The 22,114-nt window shown below is 51.3% G+C and overlaps 2 protein-coding genes across 3 annotated transcripts in view; one reads left to right on the top strand and one right to left on the bottom strand.

The window, feature by feature from the left end:
- Positions 1-991: 991 nt before the first annotated feature.
- Barhl1 (BarH like homeobox 1) lies at positions 992-8,652 on the top strand. Of its 2 annotated transcripts, XM_021156279.1 has the most exons (5): positions 992-1,142; positions 1,318-1,355; positions 1,658-2,452; positions 6,053-6,275; positions 7,700-8,652. In XM_021156279.1, exons 3-5 carry the CDS (start codon positions 1,987-1,989, stop codon positions 7,992-7,994), a joined length of 984 nt encoding a protein of 327 aa, XP_021011938.1. In that variant the 5' UTR covers positions 992-1,142; positions 1,318-1,355; positions 1,658-1,986; the 3' UTR covers positions 7,995-8,652. The 2 variants fall into 2 exon arrangements, with proteins under 2 accessions (XP_021011938.1, XP_029330291.1); XM_029474431.1 differs by lacking the exons at positions 992-1,142; positions 1,318-1,355; positions 1,658-2,452 and adding an exon at positions 5,111-5,170.
- Positions 8,653-12,345: 3,693 nt separating this feature from the next.
- Positions 12,346-22,114, bottom strand: part of Ddx31 (DEAD-box helicase 31) — a 64,675-nt gene continuing 54,906 nt past the window's right edge. The window contains exon 20 of the mRNA XM_021180170.1: positions 12,346-12,982. Within this exon, the coding sequence (XP_021035829.1) occupies positions 12,814-12,982 (169 nt within the window). The 3' untranslated portion in view covers positions 12,346-12,813. The remainder of the gene's footprint in view (positions 12,983-22,114) is intronic.

The following is a 22,114-nucleotide window of genomic DNA, read 5'->3' as shown; positions in this document are numbered from 1 at the left end:
AGACCAGGGCACCGTCCACCCTGGAGCTGAGCCCAGAGAATCCAGGCCCCTGACCCCGTTGCAGCTACATGGAGACCGGGGCCCCTGCACTAGCAGTGGCTGACCCCACAAAGGAGCGGAACTAGAGCGCGGTCCGGAGGGCGAAGAGGGAAAGTCCGTATCTTCATTTTCAGCACTGTTTTGAAAGAAGAGTCCAGGCTATACACGGTCGGCCTTAGACATCCTCGTGCTAGCTCAGAACTTGCATTGTCCTGTCTAGAGGTACATAACACACACACACACACTTATCCAAAAAACACTAGCTTCTCAGGACATACGCCCTAGAGAGGCCACTGACTGGGGATGAAGAGGTCACTGCCTTGTTTCTTGTGCCGCCTCGCTCGGGCCACAGTCAAATCCGTGGGTCCCCTTAACGCTCCAGGCTTGATCTTTCCCACGGTTCAGCTCTCACCTCCGAATTAGGCCTCACTCTGGTTTCTTTTCCAAAAGACATCAGTCCTAACCTTCTGCAGGCCCAGTAGGCCCAGAGGCAAGGAGAGAATTGTGGTGTCCTACATGGTGTGTGTGTGTGTGTGTGTGTGTGTGTGTGTGTGAGAGAGAGAGAGAGAGAGAGAGAGAGAGAGAGAGAGAGAGAGAAGAGACCTAGAACCCAAGCAAAACACCCTGAAAATAAAATTTTAAATGCTTCTTGTACTAGGAAAAGGATTCCCTAAACATTCATGTCTTTTCTCCACTGGGTTATGCTGCCATTTTGTGGGATGAGGAAGGGAAATTAGGAGGAAGAAAGGGGATGTAGATAGGATCCTGGCTCGGTCAAGTAGTTGAAATAATTGTGGACAAGCTCGGGAGAAGGCTTTCAAGGCCCCACATCCAAACTCCAGGCCACGCAGCCCAGCTGGCCCTCCTCCCACCGGTCGGTCCCTGCCCCCCTTGGCTAATCATCTTCATTAGAGGCGTCATCGCTGACCTAATGAAAGCAAACTGTGTGGAAATCGCCGGTAAACAGTTAGGTCTGTGCTGTAATTAATTCAGTGTCTCTTTTAATCAAACTGGAAAAGAATCGGGCCGCGGGTTGTAGAGCCGTGACATCACCCCCAAAATCGGCCCGAACCAATCAGCGTCATCACTCCGGGGACACGTGGGTGAGTCCCCTTTTAAAAAAAAAAAAACACAACACAACGAAAAAAAAAAGGAGGGAGAGAGAGAGAGAGAGAGAGAGAGAGAGAGAGAGAAAGAGAGAGAGAGAGAGACAACAACAACAACAAAAAAGCCAGTCCTAAAGTAAAAGTGACCCAAGTTCGAATTTTTTTTTTTAAGGAAGTGGGGGTGGCGGCGAAGGCGCGCGCGGAGGACAGGTGAGAGCTGCGGTGGGAGCCGCAGGGCGCTGTCCACGGTGCTGGCGGGGCCGAGCAGGAGCTCCGGGGCCAGGTGGGGCTGCTCGATCTCGGGGCCGCTGTCGCTGTCCGCGGTGCTGAGGCCTCCAGGTGCGCTCTGTTCTGCCTGCCCATAACGCGGCCCGGGCCGGTTGCTATCGGCCGTGCTGACCCCTGCCCTGGGCTACCGTTTGCCTGGAGGAAGCGTGCGGTTTGGATTTTGTTTTTTCAAAAGACGATCTTTATTCAGATTCCATCAGCCTCGTGTTTCTTCTGTGCCAAAGGGACCCTCGGGCCGTTCTTCTACCCTTTGGCTCTCCCCAACTTGGCGCGCCCTCCTCCCATTCCTCCTGACACTCCCACCACCACCCCCCCTCGGCTCGGCGGCTCGGCGCGGTGCTGCAGAAGACGCGTTGAGCCCTTTTGGATGTAATGCGCAGAGGAGGTTGGCCCAGAGCTCCCGGGCTCCCCCAAGGCTGAACTCCGTCCAAGGTGCCCACAGGCTCCCTGCCCGCCTTCCCCAATGCCAGCCCGCAGCTAGGGGCAGGGGCAGCGGCGGCTGGGGTTGGGGGTGGGTGGGGAGCTTTTGGGGAGGACAGGTTGCAGCTTGGCTATGGAAGGCTCCAATGGCTTTGGGATTGACTCCATTCTCTCCCACCGAGCGGGCAGCCCCGCCCTTCCCAAGGGGGACCCCTTGCTTGGGGACTGCCGTTCACCCCTGGAGCTGAGTCCACGCTCAGAGAGCAGTAGCGACTGCTCTTCGCCAGCCTCGCCCGGAAGAGACTGTCTGGAGACCAGTACCTCGCGGCCTGGTGCAGCATCTGGCCCAGGTTTGGACTCTCACCTGCAACCGGGGCAGCTTTCAGCCCCAGCCCAGTCGCGAACTGTCACCTCCTCCTTTCTGATCAGGGACATCCTTGCTGACTGCAAACCTCTCGCGGCCTGTGCACCCTACTCTAGCAGTGGGCAGCCTGCAGCCCCTGAGCCTGGGGGCCGCCTTGCGGCCAAGGCCGGGGAGGACTTTCGAGACAAGCTGGACAAAAGTGTCAGCAGCGCTTCATCAGACTCTGAATACAAAGGTAAGAAACTAAGGGGAAAACCGGGGGTGGGTGGGCTCTAAAAAGTGACATGTAAAACTTGAGAGCACACACTTGGAGACGGGAACATAGTCATCTCCGGGATCTCCCAGGCCGGGGCTGAGAGTTGGTTTTCCTCTAGACCTCTCTCCCAGCCCCAAAGGTTGGGGTCCAGGAGCAACAAAGAGTTCAGCGTGTGTGGCTCGAAGGAGCTGAGGAGGATACTGTGTGTGGAGGAGAGCAAGCCTCCCAGGTGTACAAAGCAAACTTTGGCGAGAGCCTCATCTTCTGAGGATCCCTGGGAGGAGAGCTTGCATCAGTGCTATAGCTTGGAGGCTGCTGCCTTGTTGGAGTGAGAGCCTGGTAGGAAATTCCCACCAGAGCCCTTAGTACAGTACAAATTTTCTAGCTTTTAATCTGAATTTCCCCCAAAGAGGAAAAAGTGGACCTCCCCAGCCATTGAGTGTTGTGTAGCCTAGGCCTGTGAACCATGCAGAAAAAGAGAGGCCAGGTGGCTGGCTGGATTAGGGTCTGAGGCTGAGGCGGAGGGGGAAGAATGCCATACCTACCTACACAGCAGCTCTCTCTGACTTGGGTCTTCAGCGGGTTGAACAGTGGTCACCAGGCTGTGGTCAGGACCCAGAGATTTCTGAGTGGTTATCAAGTTAGTCCTACTTTCTCTTTGGGAATCTCTGTGATGGCTCCCTTTTCATTCTGTCTTAATGGAGGAGCTGAAGTGGTATTAAATGGACGGAGGAAAGGAAGAGAAGGAAGGAAAGAAGAAAAAGGTTGCTTAGTTTTGTGTCTTCTCTTTACCCTCTGCCTTGACTTTAGCTGTTTATTGGGTCCAGGGGCTCAAAGTTCTTTCCCAGGAGAAGTGAAGTGGCAGAGGCCACAGAGTGTCAAAGGTATCAGGGGATGGAGCTCTCTTGCCAAGCAACAGAAAATCAAATCCTGGTTGAGACTGCTCCTGGACTTGTAACTATTACAACTGATCCCCCAAGCCTCCTCCTCAGGTGAATACTATGCGATGAAGACAGCATCATTGCTGCATGCACCTCTTGGTCTCTATTTGTGCTAAATTTCACAAAATTTAGTTAGAGTCACTTGAGTCTTCCTTTCAACCAAGAATTCCTCTGAGGGTAGACCCAGGCTCCAAACTGAAGCCCATCAGGGGTTCTAGTCTAGGTCTCCTTTCTCTCTTCTTCCCTTAGTAGAAATGGCTGGGCGGCCTTCAACCAGGCTGTGGAACCACAATATCTAGAAAGCCCCCAGTTCCAACCACAGCACAGGAGGAGGTGTTTTTGGAAACTTGGCCCTTTTGCCTCCCCCTTCCCAGGGGCCTGTTTAGAGAGGCAAAGAGAACTCACCTTGGAGAGAGGTGTGTGTGTGTGTGTGTGTGTGTGTGTGTGTGTGTGTGTGTGATTACTTACAATGTGTAACCATCTCTACCTAGTTTCATGATTAGAGCAAAGAGCCATTGGGTCCAGCCCTGCTCTACAACCAGTTACTTCCTTTTATGGTTTTGCCCCTAAGCAGGATTTTGAGGAGAGATTCCATTTCGTTTAAGATAATTGGAATATCAATTTTCTTCTCCTGTCCCTGATGATATCTGAGGAGGGAGATGACGAGAGAGCGGAGAGCCGGCTAAGTATCACTTAAACACGTTTGGAGCAGAGATGCTGTAGAAAGTTCCAGCCACCCCTAGGCACTGGCCGTTGCTTTTGCCCTTAACAAAAGTCTCTGAAGTGAACGTACGTGTGTGTGTGTGTGTGTGTGTGTGTGTGTGTGTGTGTGTGTGNGAGAGAGAGAGAGAGAGAGAGAGAGAGAGAGAGAGAGAGCAAAGCCATGCCTAGCACACATCTCAAACAGGGGTGACTTTTGCAAACTCTGACTTAGGAAGCTAAACTGAGAGACAGACACAGGAGCCAGCCCAGAGGGGCATTTAAGTCCTTCACCACAGCCACAAACCACTGAGTCATTTTGTTCTTGCAGGCAGGGGTGGGGTGCAGGCCAATCTCATCACAAGTTTCTGGTGTGAAAGGTTTCTTAAACAGTAATTACTGAAGTTGAACAGGGCTTTGGAGGTAGGGTGGGTGGCAACCGTACACCGGCTGGAGCTCTGGGCTCTTAGCGGAAACCAAACCAAAGATCTCTGGTCTTCATCTAGTATGATGGAGATGGAGTGCGGCTCTGAGGCTGAACTCTATAAAAAATTGGACACAAGATAGACAGCCAGAACTGCAAGAGTCCCGAAGGCGCCAGCAGAGCTCGGGAAGGACGAAAGTCTAAAAAACAAACAACCGACTACTCCAGCAGAATGGCCGATTGTTATCAGTAGTCCAAATAATTTGGGGGTAAAGTAAGATTTCAGCAACATCAAGTTTGAGGTTTGAATAAGGATAAGTTTTAGGCTTTCAGGGGAGAAAAGTCATCTTTGTCCCTGCGGGTTCCAAAGCCTCCCAGCGGAGGCAAAAGCCGAAGGCCGTCTGGGGCAGTTACTCCGGGACTCGGTGGTGCTCGGGTGCTAGGGCTTCAGGCTCCCTCCCTGCCGCGAAGCACAGCCATTCCGGCTGAAAAGCCTCCCTCCCCAGTGGCTCAATTAACCGGATTATTGTTTCCTACAGAGAAAAATCACCTCGCATTCAGCTGAACCCTGTCATGGCAAATGCCCCGCACAATGAATGAAACTCACCATAAAAGAAGCTAAAGAAAGCAGGGGTAGGGGGCGGGAGCCCCAGTCTAGAGGGTTATTTTGGGAGAAGTGGGCTACTCTGTTCCGATCTTTCCTTGGGAGACGGAGATGGGAATGGCCGACTTGTTCAATTAAATGTGTGTTTTCTGTTAAGTCAACCCCAACGAAAATAGAGGAAAACGAACTAATCTAGCTTTGTCCTGTCTACGGTGGAACTCAGGAGCCGGGAACAGATGGCCATTTGCCCAACCGAGGGCTGTTGTGAGGGTGGGTTGGGAGCCACAGTGGGCACAGCGAAGCCGGGACCTCTGTGATGCACGCAGCCCTTCGTGCCCAGGGACAACATAGGTATTTCTCGCAGCTCCGAGCGCTCTCAGGTGCGGGCCATGCCGGCTTTCCATCCGCTTAGTTCGAAACTGGTCTAGGAAGCCATCTCTATAGATTCCTGGCTAAAGCAAGGTCGGTGAGGCGTGGGCACAATTATCTTCCCTTCGAGACGATGGGATGCTGAGGAGCAAATAGTGTTTTGTTTCTCCACGCGAGCTTTGCGCCCAAACGTGGAGACTATCCTCCAGAAATCCATTCTCGGCCAGTGACACATTAGGCCGGTCTGCCCCTGGCAGTCTTTATCTCCCCCTCCCCCGGTGTGGGGGAGTGAGGCGGGAGAAAAAGGGTTGAGTTTCTTCAGGGAGCTGCCAGCGGCTTTGGCCCCGTTCACTTCCTACACCGTTTCCTCCTTGCTCATAGTTCACACCCTTCTGCAGGAAGGGAATCCTGGCTCCTATGGCCAGGCCGTAGCATCCCCAAGGGCTTGGGTGCTATGGGACCCCAGAGGTCTCCGCTCTGACGACTGGGACCCGAGGACGCTGGAACTGCCAAGCCCTGACATGCTTTCTGTGTCTCCGCAGTGAAGGAGGAGGGCGACCGCGAGATCTCCAGCTCTCGGGACAGTCCCCCGGTGCGCCTGAAAAAGCCACGCAAAGCACGCACCGCCTTCACCGACCATCAGCTGGCGCAGCTGGAGCGTAGCTTCGAGCGGCAGAAATACCTGAGCGTGCAAGACCGCATGGAGCTAGCCGCCTCGCTCAACCTCACGGACACGCAGGTCAAGACCTGGTACCAGAACCGCAGGTGAGGTTTCACTGCGGGGCGGGGTCGGTAGGGCGCTTCTGGAGCCTTGGGTCACCCCCAACCTGCAAAAGTTGGGAAACTGAGGCTCTGAGAAAAGACTCACTGTGCCCTAAGTCCCACAGTGAGGGGCAGAAAGGACATCAGCCTGGAATCCAGGACAGGTGGACCTACACAGAGGGTTTCAAGCCCTGCTCCATCTCAGCCCAAGTTCCCAAGGACAGCTGTAGGCTTGGCATTGAGGCTTCAGGGCTCTTCAAATGGAAGGCCCAAGCCCTTCAGGGAGAGTGACAGCCCCAGTCTCCAGAAAGCAGAGAGGTCCCTGAGGTGGTTGTAGTAGGAGTCAGGGGTGACTGCTTGTATCTCAGAGCATTTCTTCCCTGGACCTCCTAGCATGTACAGCCAAGAAGGGGCTCTCTGCCTCACGCCAGATCCTCTGGGTCAGAGAGGAATGGGAAACTGGTATTAAACCAGACACTGGTCTTGAACCTGCTTCTTAATCTCCTTGGACATTCATAGGACTTTTAAATAGATATGTACACCAGACGGACACAGACAGCATAGTGACCCACACTTCCCACATACATAGCAGAGGCAGGAATGATGCCTTCCATAAACAAGCCTCAGAACACACAGCCCCATTAATAATAAATACCGATTACTGCTTCAGGCATCAATAATTAAGGCTCGTTGCAGTAATTACACAATTATGATGAGGATGAATTATTCAGGGGGGTGGGGACAGGGCTAGTGTGACTGAGCCCACCTCATCCTCACTGGAACCCAGGCAGGCATCCCCAACCTCACTACAGGTGGGTACAGAACCTTTAGGTTTGACTTCCTCAAACCTTGCCCTAGGCCTCTCAACTTCTGGGCCAAGTGGGGTTCCGGGCTATCCCACCACGCGCTGGGAGGCCCGAGTGTGGGGTAGGCTGGGGGAGAAAGAGTATACATTCCTTCAGAGAAATCTTTGCTTGCAGACCCAGCCTACTTGCTTCAAGTCCGAGCCTCTGGGGCTACACGGGACTGGGTAAGGGGTAAGGGTGGGGCGGGACACAGGCTACCAGTAAGTAGCTCCACCACTTTCATTAGGGGGTCTTCCCAGGGCAAGCATACCCAGGAGTCCTACCACAGGAGTTTGTAAGTGCGCTTGGGAGTCAGACAATCTGGCTTGGAGCAGGGCTCTGCTTGCTACTTTGCAGATCGTCGTGAAAACTAGTTCATGCCTCAGGCTTTTAATCTGTAAAATGGGGACAAAAGTCATGGAAAGTCAGTGGAAGAGAATGTTGCATGGTGTGTTTGACATGGATATTCCATTATTTATTAACAAGTTAGCATGCTCCCTGTGCTCTTGCGGCTCTCGGTGCCAATCACTAGGAAGGGGCAAAGGTTGTGATCCCTTCGTCTGTCTTGATTTCGGTTCCTAGGACTAAATGGAAGCGACAGACGGCCGTGGGGCTGGAGCTGCTAGCGGAGGCAGGCAATTACTCGGCGCTCCAGAGAATGTTCCCGTCGCCTTATTTCTACCCGCAGAGTCTCGTTTCCAATCTGGACCCCGGTGCCGCACTCTATCTGTACCGCGGACCCAGCGCGCCGCCACCTGCCCTTCAGAGACCTCTGGTGCCCCGCATCCTCATCCACGGACTCCAGGGCGCCAGCGAGCCGCCCCCGCCGCTGCCCCCGCTGCCCGGCGTCCTCCCGCGCGCCGCGCAGCCCCGGTGAAGCTCCCGCTTGCTCCAAACCATGCTCTGGGACCCCCAGCTCAGGCTGGGCGTGGGTCCCTCCCTTCGCCCCGGGGCAGGGCTACTGGACTCCCCTCCGCAGCCCAGTGTCCCCTTGTGGGAGAAACTCACTGAGGCTACCCCTCCCCTACGTCCTCTCTCTTGGCTGCTCCATCCAGGAGCCACTTACACTCGCCGGATGTACATATGCGTCCTTGCCCACCTCTCACCAAGCCCCGGATCCTTGCGGACTTCCCCAGGTGCCCCCTGTCCCCTCAGCAGCAGGTAGGGGACGCCGGTGTCCCAGGCCTGGGTCCCACCCTTCTTGCACCTCTGCGGGACAGAGTGGGAGCGCTATACGGAGCTTCCCTCCCATTTCCTTTATTCTCCCTGAGCCCCGGGCTAGCAGCGGAGCTGTACATACAGTGTGCAAAGTGTATATGAAGTTATTTATTCGTGACCCATGAGCCCGTGACCGTGTCCGTGAATCAGTGAGTCTGTGGCCTGTGCCCTCCCCATCCCGGGTGGGCAGGAAGGGGCCAAGAGGGCTTGCCCACACATCCTGGCCCCCAGTCCCGCTCCCTCCACCCAGGTCCCAGGGCAGCCAGACCTCTTGGGTTCTCTTTTTTTAAATGTGGAAATAAACTTCTTACAAATGACTTAGGCGCCTGTCCGCGCTACCGTCCGTTGGCTCCCGCTCAGGCCCTCCCCACTCCTTCCTCCATAAATAACTTTGGCACCTCTGGAACTACAGATCCTTTCACTTGCAAGAGAGAGAATTCGTCTCCCTCTTGTCCCGGTCCCCAGTTCCTGGGTGTTGTAGTCATGCTTAGGAGACTCCGGCTGGACTCCCAGAGGTCTCCCCGTTTCCACCCCGAGGCTCTTAGCCTTCTCATCTGATTTGTCCCGTTTCCACACGGTCTTAGGGGGTCATGGGCGAGGCCAACGCTCGGCCTCCCTCTGCTGCGTGGCAGGTCGCGAAGCACTCACTGAGCCGACTCATCTGGCTCAGGCCAGGGCGCCGGCAGCTGGTGCCCGGCCCTGCGGGCGCGGGGCAGACAGATGGACTCCGAGGCTGCTCCCCGTTGCCCCACCCTCCTCCCCCCCCCGCCCCCCCCCCCCCCCCCCGCTCTGGCTACCCGCAGCTCCTAGTCTCTAATGCCTGGTAGGACCCCATGGGCCTTTGCGACGCCACGTTCGGCAACCCTTTGCTCTCTCTCCATCCTCCCCTTGTTCCGGTCCTGGGAGAAATAGGAGCAGGGGAGGGGGCAGATCAACCACCCGCCTCTGGCTTTCAGGATTTCTGGGGAGTCAGACTCCAGATCACGTTCAAAGGGCCAAGGTCATCTCCTGACACTGGTCCGTCTCCCGGGACCTGGGCGCAGGTGCTCCCCTCCCCCACACCACCTGCAGCACACTGACCTGCAGATGGAAGAAATGCTAGGGAGTTTGGATACTTGCAAGCCAAGCACCTTTCCCAGCTTTTCTGGCCTAACCTGAGAGAACAAGGCAGTGGAGGGAGGGGGCGTGTTCAGAAAGACCCCCCGCCCCCGCCCTCAACCATTTTGGCTACTGTTTCCTCCCCCACCCCCTAGCATCCTCGCACCCAGGCTTTTATTTTCTGGGATGGTGGGGCTATTATTCTAATTTTGCAAAATGCACAGCAGCTAATTAAGTCAAGGAGCCCCTCGGCTTTCAAGTTCTTTTGCATGTGAATGCGGGCTGGTAAATCCCTCGATCTGGCTGTGGTGGGGTGTGAGGGGGACTGTCCCCAACTCAGGGTTAATGAAGTGGGAAAGGAGTCTCTCATAGCCTCCTGCAAACAAAACCCCCCAAGCAACAAACCCTGCCCAAATCCTACACGGATTGACTTAAACCCAGGGGATAAGTGCTTTAAATTAATCTCATTGAATAAGAATGAGACCAAACAAAACTCTTTAAAATCATATTAAAAATCTATCAAAGGACAACTTGCGGTGGTGTGCTTTTCATTTTGTGAGAGTGGAGGAGGCAGGCTGGAGCAGCCACCCTCACATTTACACAGTGCAGAGTAAACCGCAGACACATTCTGACTATGTAATTGTCCTTGTACCGCAGAGGCGATTTCATATCTTACATTAATGAAGAACAAGGCTTCCCTACAAGTTTATAATTACAATATTTTAAATTGTCCTGCACATCCCACCTGTAATAATAACTCCACCACCTCTGCAGTGAGGTGGCCTTGTGCTTCCCATCCATTTAGAAGGCTAAATTGGTTTCTCTGTTCCTAACCCAAGGGCTGGGTGCTCTCATTTAAAATGGGGGTGGGGTGGGGTGGGGGGAAAGACCGTGAGACCGCCAGTGGACCAAACAACAAGGCAGGTCCTGAAGTAAACTCTCCCTTCTAAATCTAGACTTCAAAGGGCAGGGGCAACAAAGTTTATGAGGTTAGCACTTTCAGCTGCTCCTCAGCTGTAAACTTATGGCATCCCGGCTGCTTTTTTTATCTTGATGGGGGGGGGGGGCATTACCAACAACTTGGCTCTATATTTTCCTATGGTCTAGCAGACTGAGGCAGTTTGATGGTCATGTAGGCAAATTGGAAAGGCATTTTTCAATCCTGAAAGCTTGTCACTGGAAAGGCCTGAAGGTCCCATCTCTGGGAGGGGTGGCTGTGGTTTAAAGGCCTCTGCTGGCTGTGTGAAGCTTGGGCCTAACCAGCTGCTCTGAGAGGTGCCAGGAGGAGAGAATCAGCAGTCCTTTGGGCTACCATGAATGTCCTCGGCTGGGCTATGTTTGGCCCTGGCTTCTGTGGGAGTGGGACATCCACAGTGTCCCACTGAAGACAGCTGCTCGACAAGGGCTTTCTGCCCTCCAGTGGTCGCTCTTCACAAGAAGGACAGCAGCTGGGCTCAAATGGAGAAGGCTTAGGGCCCCACACAAGCTCTCTATAGTCAGCACTCCCTTTGCTGTCTGAATCTTCCAAGACTTAGATATGGCAACCAGGCTAATGTCAGAGATAACACTAAGTCTGGGACTTTAGAAAAAGGTATGATTAAAAACACATACAAAGGGCTGGAGAAATGGCTCAGCACTGTTTGCTCTTCCAGAGGATCCAGATTCAAATTCCAGCAATCCCATGGCAGCTCACAACTGTCTGTAACTTCAGTTCCACAGGATCTGACACCCCCAGGGACACAATCACAGGCAAAACACACACCCACCCACACACACACTCTCTCAGTCTCAGACTATGCATACTGGAATGGGCTAACACACTTTGTCCAGTTGATACCTGGAATGTACAGCCTATCAAGATCCATGAGATATTCATTTTAAGGTTGTTTAAACTTAGAGAACATCAACCCTTCATCTCCATCACCTTACTGACTGGGTATGGCGTTAACTAAGCAGCAGGTCCATCCAACATCTGACAAGACACCCTTGCTAAATTAGAAAACTCCATGCGTAAATTTCAACCTTAGGGTGAGGTCACTGGCACCGCATCAATGTCCCAGCGCACTTTCACAGCCCTGCAGTGGAGCGGTTAAGGAGACTTGTTGTTGCTGGGAGGCCATCCCTGATTCCAGGCACTCACCCTGCTTCCTCCCAGCTGGTTGGATCCCTCACTTCCTATCAAAGGCATGTGAGTCACTATAAATCCAAAGAAAGGTGGTTGATTTGTCTGGTCAGTCAGACACCTGCTGCAGCTTCAAATTATCCCGATGATCTCACCACAGGCTTTCCTGATTCTGTGACTCTAACCCTGGCAAGGCCATGCTTCCCCTTCCACAGCGTTTTATTTCCTAGTGTGGGTGTTCACCGACCTTCCTCCCTGCCAAGGGTCCACCCTGCTAGCTCTCAGGAGGAGCAAAGTGGCACTACAGCACTTGCCCTGGGGCTGGCTTCAGAAGACGTGGGTGGGCTGGGCACACAGTAACCCCGAGGAAGGCAGACACAGTGGTGACTTAATAGCGCATGCTGAGCACCCTTTCTCTGCTGAGTCCTCTGTAGTGTCCAAGTCTTACATTTATTGAGAAATCGATACGCTCCAGGGGTCCTCTTTCAAACCTCTTGGAAACACAATGGTGTGTGGGTTCTGGGTCTAGGTCACACACAAAGACCTCACTCAGCTCCTGAAGAGCCAAAAGGCAAAAGGCCTTTTGACTTCAACGGCAAATAATATAAAGGCACAAGTAAATCAATTAGCCCAGAGAAGGCGTAATCTGTGGATAGAAAAGGAGAGGCAACGCACATGGTGCTATGCTGTGCTTAAGGAAGAAGGAAGTATCTTCCAACCCAGCCAGGTTTTAACCCAAGGTAAAAGCCCTTGGGTCTCTCTAACAGAACACATGGACCAAGAAAATAACTATTCAACAAATACTTTACCCCTCTGTACAAAGTTCAATTCCAGTTTTTAACATCTTTGATCCTACAATACTCATGCAATACACGTGTGGCTGCTTAATCTGGCAAGCTTGCCAGGAGCTCCACTCATCCAGGCTGACACACAGAATGCTTGCTGTCCATGAGCAATCTCACAAGAAGCTTGGCCAAAGGTGGGTGACTGTCTAGCACCAGCCAGCCCCTGCCTACTTTGTTTCATTCGGGGCTCCTCCTCCAACAGGCGAGGATCTGCCCTCTTGAGAGTCTGTATTCAGGGAGAGGTGCCAGTTATTTTTCAGAAGCTTTGATGATAAGAACAGGACATCAGTCTAAAGCCTCGAGGTCATGTTGGATCCACCCTGACCCGGTCCTGTAGAAACTAAAAAAAAAAAAAAAAAAAACCAAAAGAAGCTTGCTGGCCGGTGGTGAGCCTTCTGGATGTAGAAGCAGCTTCATTCTCTCCATGGCCCCGGCTTGCTGGGTGCCACCTGAAGGCCCTGCTGTTTGCCTTGCTTTCTGCCCTTCGTACCACCACCCTCCAGTCCACTTGAGTGTTCTGAGTGCAGGACTTCAGCAGGCACAAGGTGTTGCTTCCTCTGGGTCTTCCTCCGAGGGTGAGGCCTGAGGAACAGTAACAGCAGAGGGAAAAACTTTAGTGTTTTCTTTCCCATTTGGAAAGAGGCTGAAAGCATCTGGCTGTGAGACCAGCAAGCTGACATTTTTGTGTTAGCAGAAGAGCAGCCTCTTCACTCGCACTTGTTTTGATATTCCATGCACCAGAAGATTAGATACGGTACTGACAGATTTTCATAATGGTGGCAAAATATCATGGCATTTTTAAAAGTGAGGCTTTGTTCTGAGTTGTTTTCATGGGGGAAAAAGAAGAAATCTACACTCTCACATTCTGACGGCAAATGAATGTGTATGAGACAGCAGTTTGCCCATGGATGGGAAAGCCCACAGAAACCTGATAGTACAAAGCAGTTTAGCTTTATGCAAAGCTTCCATGTGCAGGCCTCGGGGATGAACCCTTGAGGGCAGACTATAGACTCAGTGCCCTGTTAGGCCAGCTTCCAAGTTGGGTATCTATGCAGATGCTCCAACACTCACTAGAGTGCAGAAGAGACCCTGACCCCATCAAACCCAAGCCCAAGGGCATCTGAGCACAACCACTGCACAGACACAGGCTGGGAGGAGATCATCCCTGTCCTGACCCACAAGAGTCAAAGCCCGCCACCAGGTTCTGTACAGACGCACTTCAGGAAAGACAGCAGTCCTACCACTCGATCAGAAGACAGAGTTTGTAGAAATTCAATCACACACGGAGAAGGGAGAATGCAAGCAGAAGAATAAAACTCAGCAGCAAGCATGAGTTAAGTCCACGCTGGCCCTCTGCAAAGTCCTTCAGCACTAACACGACACCAACCCAGGGAAACTCAGTGGAAGGAGCTCAGGAAAGACCGCTGGCTGGCGGCTCTCTGACTTACAACATGTTCTGGGCTGTGGTAGTCAGAGGCTGTACTCAAACTAAAGAGTCCTTTAAAGTCCAAGAATTAGACACAGCCAGCATTGAGCTATTAGCCTGACTAGAAAGGCTGAAGAATCTCATTATAATAAAGGTGAAGCCATTTATAATCTTGTCCAGAGTACAAGGCTGCAGTTATAATAAACTGTTTTCTCTTGCAACAGAGAAAGTCAGTCTTTGCCAGGAAAAAGATTTGAGGAAAGGGTGTGTTAGCAATGATATTTAGAACTTTATTTATTCAGTAAATGTGCTGAGGCAAGGCTCAAGACCACCAGCACCACATATCCCTGCATCCATGCTATCCTCATCTCATAGGGTGCTCATCTCATATTGTGCTCCCACTTTCTAGTAAGCAGCAACGCTGACCCTGGCCTTCACTCATACGGAGTGCAAGTCCTTTAAGGCCGCTGTCTGAGCTTCCAGCCCAGAAGTGCATGGAGAGCTAGACCAGGTGGTTGTTGGGAGCATTGCTCCATTAGTAAAGGCTGCAGGTTCCTGTACTTGTAGTTTATTTTTAGTCAGGTTACATGACAGAACGAAAGGTTCTGACAGGAAGGAATGCCTTTTCTTCCCTTTTGTTTGAAGTAGGTACTCACAATGTGTATAATTTTAAATTTAACAACCTGAGTGAATTTCAAGATATGCAAAATTTCACTCAAAATACTCTCCCAAGCTTCTTCTGCCATCACTGTGGACAGCAGTAGACAAACTCTTACCTGGTGACTGATCCATGAACTGCTACAGAGCAAGTGCAGCCTGTGGGAAGTAGCTCAGAGCATCATACCCATGCCTTCAGCTGCCAGTGACAACACACCCCATGGGGCCCCTTCCAGGGTGCCCAGGCAGAGAGCTGGGTGGGGCAGAGCTGGGTAAGGTCTGGGCCATACTGCCAGAGAGAGACTCTAGGAAGCGTGTCTGGGCTGGGGTGGCTCAGGGCAGTGCATGGTACGTTTAGCAGGCACAGGTCGTCCTGCTCACCTTCATGAATCACTGTCACACACTTCCTAGCATCTCAAACAGACCCAGCGGCCCACTCATGCAGCAAACAAGTAGGTACCCATACATTCCAACTCAGGCTGCTATTAGGTGGGCAACCCTACAGGGCCTCGCTGCTGTCACAAAAGCCCTGCCAACAGGATGCACTTCTCCCACCACCAGCTCTCCTTTGTTCTTAGGCCCAGAGCTGCTGAGAGGGTGCAGTACAGATGGGGAGGTGAACCCCTCTAAACCCAAGCATGCACCCGGCATTCATGCCTTCTGACAAGCTGCCGTTGTCTAAGAATCCTGCCAACTTTCTAGCCCTTCAAATACCTGGCTGGACTTCTGACTCAGGCTTCCTGAGCATCCACTGTGGAAGCCTTGTGGTTACCAAGCAACAGATGAGTTTATCTAACTGCAGGGAACTCTCTCCCAGTGAAGGCTGAAAACCCTGTTCTCCAAGCTGGATTACTCAGGACAGACAGGTGCCAGGAAGGCAGTCAGCCTAACTAGCAATCATCCCCACTGCCACCAAGATCCCAGAAGAAAACACTGCACAGTCCCCTCTCAACTTTATCTGCAAACTCAACAGGCAGTTGCCTAGGCAAAAAGTAATTTAACCCAGGAGGTTGGTCACAGAATTCTTTTACAGGACATAATTTATTATATTCATTCATTCATTCATTCATTCATGTCTTTTTCAAGACAGGGTTTCTCTGGGTAGCCTTGGCTGTCCTGGAATTCACTCTGTAGACCAGGCTCGCCTGAATTCAGATCAGAGATCCACCTGCCTCACCTCCCCAGTGCTGGGATCAAAGGCACTTGCCACCATACCCAGTTCATGACAGGAAAATATCCATTTTAAATCACTATTTCTTCTTGTTATTGTTTTAAAAAATAGCTTTAGGGTCATGGCACAGCAAAGTCTTTTAGAATTTTGTTTTGTTTTCTTGAGACAGGTTTTTCTTTGTGTGACAGAGGCCTGCCTGCCTCTGCCTGCCTCGAGCTGGGATTAAAGGTGTGCGCCAGTGCGTGTGGCCACTCAAGCACTCCTTCTCCTTGATGACTGCTGCTTGAGCCCCACCTTGCTTTCATCCTTCCGAGAGTCACCCATAACACTAAACAGTAAGTCCAAGTTAACCTTGCACTGTAAATTTCTTTGTAACTTCTAGCTTTCAGTTTATAAAATGGGCATGCTCTCTTTTAATAATGAGGGGGAAAAAACCAATATATCCTGTTTACAGCAAATAGGTGTAATTTGTCCTATGCCAAAAACCTCAAAGTATTTTGATTTTCTACTTTTGAAAATGTCACTGCTTTTTGTCCTCAGTTATTTGATTTCTCAAGCCTTCTCAAGCCCTGTAATTAAGATGCCCAGGGACCAATTCTTCCTTTCTAATCTTTCCTGCTTTCTAATCTGGAATACTCTAAGTCTATGTATACAATCAGAAGGCAGCAGTGACCTCTGGTGACCTCAGGCTGACTACTGCTCCTCCACTGTGCCTGGGTAAACTGAGGAGGAAATGGTAGACTGTCATCAGGGTTCTGTTGGCTTTAGATGACAGAAAGCAAGAGAAAGGAGCACCTTCCCCTAGAACAACGTGAAACTCAGGTGAAGCAGCAGCCGGCGTGGGAGGATGGATCAGCTTGCCTCCACCTTGTTAAAGTCACTGGTGGGAACGAATGGCAGCATAGCCAGGCCCAGCTTTCAGTTGTATGGGCAGAGATGTTGGCTGGCAACCCAACCAGTGAAGATTTCATCTTTGATTCTCAGGATCCAACCAAGGCTAGATTCTGTGTCGTTATGGGCCCTACTGAAGACAGAAGTCAGTCCTAAGCATTATGTGCTGGTTAGCATTTTGTCAACTTAATGCAGGCTATAGTTACCTGGGAAGAGGGAATCTCACACAATTCAGAAAAACCTCCACCAGATTGGCCTGTAAGCAAGTCTGTGTGAGTATTTCTTGATTAATGGCTGATGTGGAGGGCCCACCCACTGTGGGCAATGCTACTTCAGGGAGGTGGCCCTGCATGGTAGGAAAAAGCAGGCTGAGCAAGCCATGAGAAGCAAATCAGGATTAAGCCATGAGAAGCAAGTCAGGATTACTCCATGGTTTCTGTGTCACTTCCTGACTCTAGGTTCCTGCCCTGACATCCCTTAGGGATGGATTCTAAACTACAGGACACCTGAACATTTAGATTCTGTCAAAAAACAAGGCTACTGAAGAATGGAACAGAACTTGGGAGTCCTTAGCTAGAAGCAGGCCAATATTGGGAATGTGAGGTGTGGAAACTGGCAAAAGCCTGCTGAAGCTGGAACTCATGCACCATGTGGAGAGGCCCTGTCAGGGGACTCAGAGTCCTCAAGTGGCAGGAACCCTGAGCTTTCTTAGCACGGGAGACCAAAACTCTCAGGAGAATTCTCAGCCCTTAGGCATGGGCCTCGAGCGTCAGGTGGCAATATTGGGGAGTGGGGAGAAGAACAGAATGTGCTGGCAGGGGTTGGACCCCAGTTTAGACACTCAGCAGCAAGCAGGGAAAGGGCTTGAGCAGGAGGATAAGCAGCAGGAGCACGGAAGACTACAGTGTCACTCCAGTTCTCCATAAGGTTATCATGGATGCTGGTTAAGGTGGATGAGTTGTGGGTAGCCCTGGAAAACAAACATATTTAAAACTGCTATGGTTAGATTCTGAAAATACCAAGATTGACCAGCTGAAGAGCAGAACCTTGAGCCCCAATCCGAGGGCTCAGCCCTCTGGGCCTCCTGTCTGTGACCTGGGTGATACCCTGAGTACATTTTTTACATTACAGAGAAAGGACAGCACAATGCTCTACTGAACCCAAAGGACAGGTTCAGAAGGTGACCTTCAAGCTGGACAGATATGAGGCCCTTACCTTGAAAGTAAGGGGAAAGGAGCTCTCGTGTGTGCAATCACCACGCATCATAAGAACGTTAAAGAGACGAAGGTCAGGCTATGGTAGATCAAAAAGAGGAACGGGGGGGGGGAGGGGACAGGAGAAGAGAGCCTTTCCTGAGCACTCTTGGCTTCGCACTGCACTGCTGGCCAGGCATCAGGCATTCATGGTTTCCTGCTACACTGGCTGATGATCTGCTGCCATTCCCACTTTACACACAGGCGATCACCAAGTGCTAGGGGGTTACAAGTATCCAGGAAGGGCCAGCTCCAGAACCAGGCTACCTTTGGTACCTATGGTACCTTCCTACCTCTGCACGCACAGAAACTGACACCACTTCAGAGCCAGACTTTACTCACGAGTATTTCTTTACAGGCCTGTTGCCATAACAAGCAGAGCCATAAAGCTCACCCTGTCTCTTGCTCTAAGTCCATTTCTTTGGTTACACAAAGAATGATCTCACATTAAAAAAAAATCCTCTTGGACTAGAAAGATGGCTAAAGGTGCTTGCTTTGCAAGCCTGCTGCCCTGAACCCACGCACAGTGGGAGGAAAGAACCTATGCCACAGACACACACAGAGGGGGTAAAGGAAGAAGAAGGGGCGTGGAGTAAAGTTCAGCCCTCTTTATAGGTTACACACTGGTTACTTAGCTCAAGCACGACTCTAGAAACAATCATCACTGCAGCAGAGGATGGGTCTTCCCAGGATAAGGAGCACAAGAGAGTCAGCCTGGCGTAGATGTAAAGCACGAGTCCTCAGGAGAGATGCCCCCACTGCTGTCAAGCGGTTCACATCTCACATGCTGAATGCAGCACACTGGTGACCTGGAAGGCTGGCTCTCAGGCTGGCTTTTTGAAACAGGACTTCTCTGCAGAGCTTTGGCTCTCCTGGAACTCACTATTTAGACCAGGCTTAACTTGAACTCATAGAAATCCACCAGACTCTGCTAGGATTAAAGGTGTACTACACCACATCGTGCAGCACCCTTTTTTTTTTTTTTTTTTAAAGATTTATCTAGTTATTATATGTAAGTACACTGTAGCTGTCTTCAGGCACTCCAGAAGAGGGCGTCAGATCTCATTACAGATGGTTGTGAGCCACCATGTGGTTGCTGGGATTTGAACTCCGGACCTTCGGAAGAGTAGTCGGGTGCTCTGACCCACTGAGCCATCTCACCAGCCCGGCACTCTCTTCTTGAGGGTCAACAAGTTAATCTTATTTTTTGGACTGCTACTTATAGGAGTTCAGGGCTAGAATAAAGGGAAACAGTTCATGCAGGTCACAATCAGAATGGAAGGTCTCAGTTTCTGGAGAACAGACTGAGGAGTGGGGTGGGGTGGGTTGTGTACCCTCCTACTGCAGAGGTGGCTTAGCAGGAGTGGGGGAGGGCTTTTAGGGTGAAGAAAAGTAAACTGTGGGCAGCAGAGGGAGAGCTAGGGCTATCATGCTCTCTTGGCTTTCCGAATGACAGGAGCCAGGTAAGCCAGAGCAGGCAATGTTTAATGAGAGCCACTTTCCTGTTGCATGCTGCCTCATCTTGGTATGAGCAGTGTTCGAGACCAGCTACAGCTTCCAATTCCAGTGCTTGGGTAACTCTAGCAACAAACATCACCATCTCCTATCTCCCAGGAGAGGCTGACTGGCTTCCTGCTCTTTGTTGTCAGCGTGACTGTGTGACAGAAAGCATACCCTATGGCTCCTGCTGTCTGCAGGTGACTCAGGTGTGGAGGAAGCTCAAGGTCACTGTGAATTCCCCCTAATCGCCTCATTAGCTGGGTGCGGGTGAGGGTGTGTTTGTTCCACAAGGAGGCAGAAATCTGGTAATTGCACAATGTCACATAGAAAAAAACAGTGATAGGAACAAAGAGGGCAGATGTAAAGGTTGCGTGTGCAGAGCTGTAATTACCCCAGAGTCTAAGGCAGCAGGGTATACAGTAGGGGAGCTGCAGAGAGAGGAGGGCCCACGTGGTCAGTCTGTTTGGATGGGCCTGTGAACATACTGTGAGCTTATGACAGGCAGACCCAAGTGCCCTGTGTTGTTAGTGTTCTCTGTCCAGAAGAGCCCACTCACTCGTTCAGCCATCTTCTTGATGGACAAGCACCCAGCCTGCATGTACACGTTTACACCTCTGCCTGACCAAAGGCCCCTTGCATAGCTCTTCTGCCTTAGTTCTGTAGCACAGACCCTACTGACACCTGCCCGCCACACTGTTAAGGACACCCTTTTCAGTCCCCAAGTCATGTCTGTTTTCATCTCTATGTTGCTCTCTGTGACAGAACTGTGGTTCGTGGGGTGGGGCCTGGGCATTTGGTTTTTCACAGTGCTTCCCAGCAGACATTAGTAGATTCTTTTTTTCCTTCACATCTGTGTGTCCCCACAGCTCTTGCTAGTCATCTTATCTCTCTCTGGTGCTCAAATGAGACCGAGTTCTGGCCTTGGACAAGTGGATAAAAACAACGATGGTAGCTTGCTTGCTCTCTTCCACACTCTCACCCGGGGGGCCAAGGAGACAAGAGGAAGCTGGGCTAAGCTGATCTTCCTAGGAGACTAGCGGCAATTTGGGGGTAGTCTCGCCCTGCTTTTCTCGGGCTGCCACCTGGTACACAGAACTTTGAAAGAAGATGGTTGCTCCAAGTAGGCTTGGTCATCTTCACAGTTCACTGAATATCTGAGTTCACCTCCCTTCACAGAAGAACAGCTCCTTCTCCCTTACAGTTCCATAAAGATTCCATCCATCTAATCCAAAGTGTTTCTTTTATACCTACTATGTGCCAGGAGTGTGTTGCAGACATGGTGAACAAAAAGTCTGCTGGAGTTTCTGCTGGGGCACTTCAGACAAACCCCACACATAGAATAGACTGTGTCATTGTGTCAGAATAAGTGAGGGCATCTGTATACTCTTGCAGGTTTGAGAGGTGAGGGGGAGAGCCCATGCCAGGCCCAGGTCTTGAAAGTGACAGCAGGATGTCACCAAAGGCTCTAAGTCAGGGCTTCATGGGTTAAGAGGGGAGTGGGAGCTGTCTGCACAGCAGTGGCCATGGGAGGCATGGAAAGAGACCAGGACCTCAGAGGAAGTAGCAGCCAAGCGTGATACTCATAAACACAGAGTTTTAGAAGTTGAGGGAAGAGATGGAGTCAAGGAGGCCCAAGGGACCAAGGCTGCGAGATGGAGCAGGAGAGCACCAACTCAGGTGCAGTAGACATGCACGGAGAAAGCCTCAGGCTTCCAAGTGGCTGTGCCCAGCCTCTCATCTCACATGTGGCCAATCTGGTTTTTTTTGCAGAATAACTGGCTCAAAGAAATTGAGAAAAAATTCATAATGGGCAAGAGTCCAGGTTTTCCTTCAGCTAATTAAGTGATATTAGAGAGGTTGTAAATGCCACGTAAAACTTGGCAGGCAAGCCGCTCCTAATGATGAGGATATTGCTTCACAGGGTGATGCAGCTGCAGCTTCTTAGTGCTCATCTTCAGGGGACCTGGTTCTGCTTTCAAGGTTGTTCCCGAGTGCTGCAAGGTTGCAGCTACTTCCATACGTACTCTGGTCCTTAGTCCCAGGAATACTTGGATAATGGAGGCCAGCAGAAAGGACTAGACAAGTCACAAGGCCATCGCCATAATGGCTAACTGCTTGTTTCTTACAAGACACTGAAGCAGTGTTTCATACTCAGCAGATGGTTTGTCTCCACAGTGATGGATAGCATGCACCTCAAGCATCTTCCTTCAAGAGACCAGAGAACTGAGATGCAGTTCTTTGTGTGTGCCCAAAGGTGCACACAACATGCAAGCAACTTAGCCTACCCACTGGGTGACACTTCGATAGACTTAAGACAGCTAATGGGGAACAAACAGAACCAACAGCAAAAGCTGAAGCAGTCACACAGGGTGAGCACTTACTGGCTGTTTACAATGCCACAGCACAGCAAGGCTGTTAACATGGAAAGTGCCCCAAGCCAGTGAACTCCAGTGATGAGGCATTTGTGCTGACTGAGGGAGGGGCAAGTCTGTCTCAGGTAACTGATGGCCACGCCATTTCCCTAAGGATGTTTACTATTTTGAGACATGAAAGACTTGTGTGGCTTTCAGACATTAAGGAAATGCCTGGCTATGCTGTGCTGCGCTGGCCAGGTAAAGCCAGGCCTCAGCTTGTTCTCCCTGACCAAGCACAGCCACATCTAGGAAGGACCAGAAGAGGAGCTAGCAACACTGTGACAAGGATGCATTGAGAGAAGTGATACAAGTCAAATAAAATGATTGAAGAACAGTTAACTGAGACTGCCAATCCTCTAATGAATTTTATGGGAGCTGAGCTGAGAACAGGAACAAGAGGTT

This window comes from Mus caroli, chromosome 2 (assembly GCF_900094665.2).
Source record: "Mus caroli chromosome 2, CAROLI_EIJ_v1.1, whole genome shotgun sequence".
Lineage (NCBI taxonomy): Eukaryota > Metazoa > Chordata > Mammalia > Rodentia > Muridae > Mus > Mus caroli.
The sequence above is the reverse complement of the archived record's forward strand: the minus strand, read 5'-3'. Positions and strand labels throughout refer to the sequence as shown.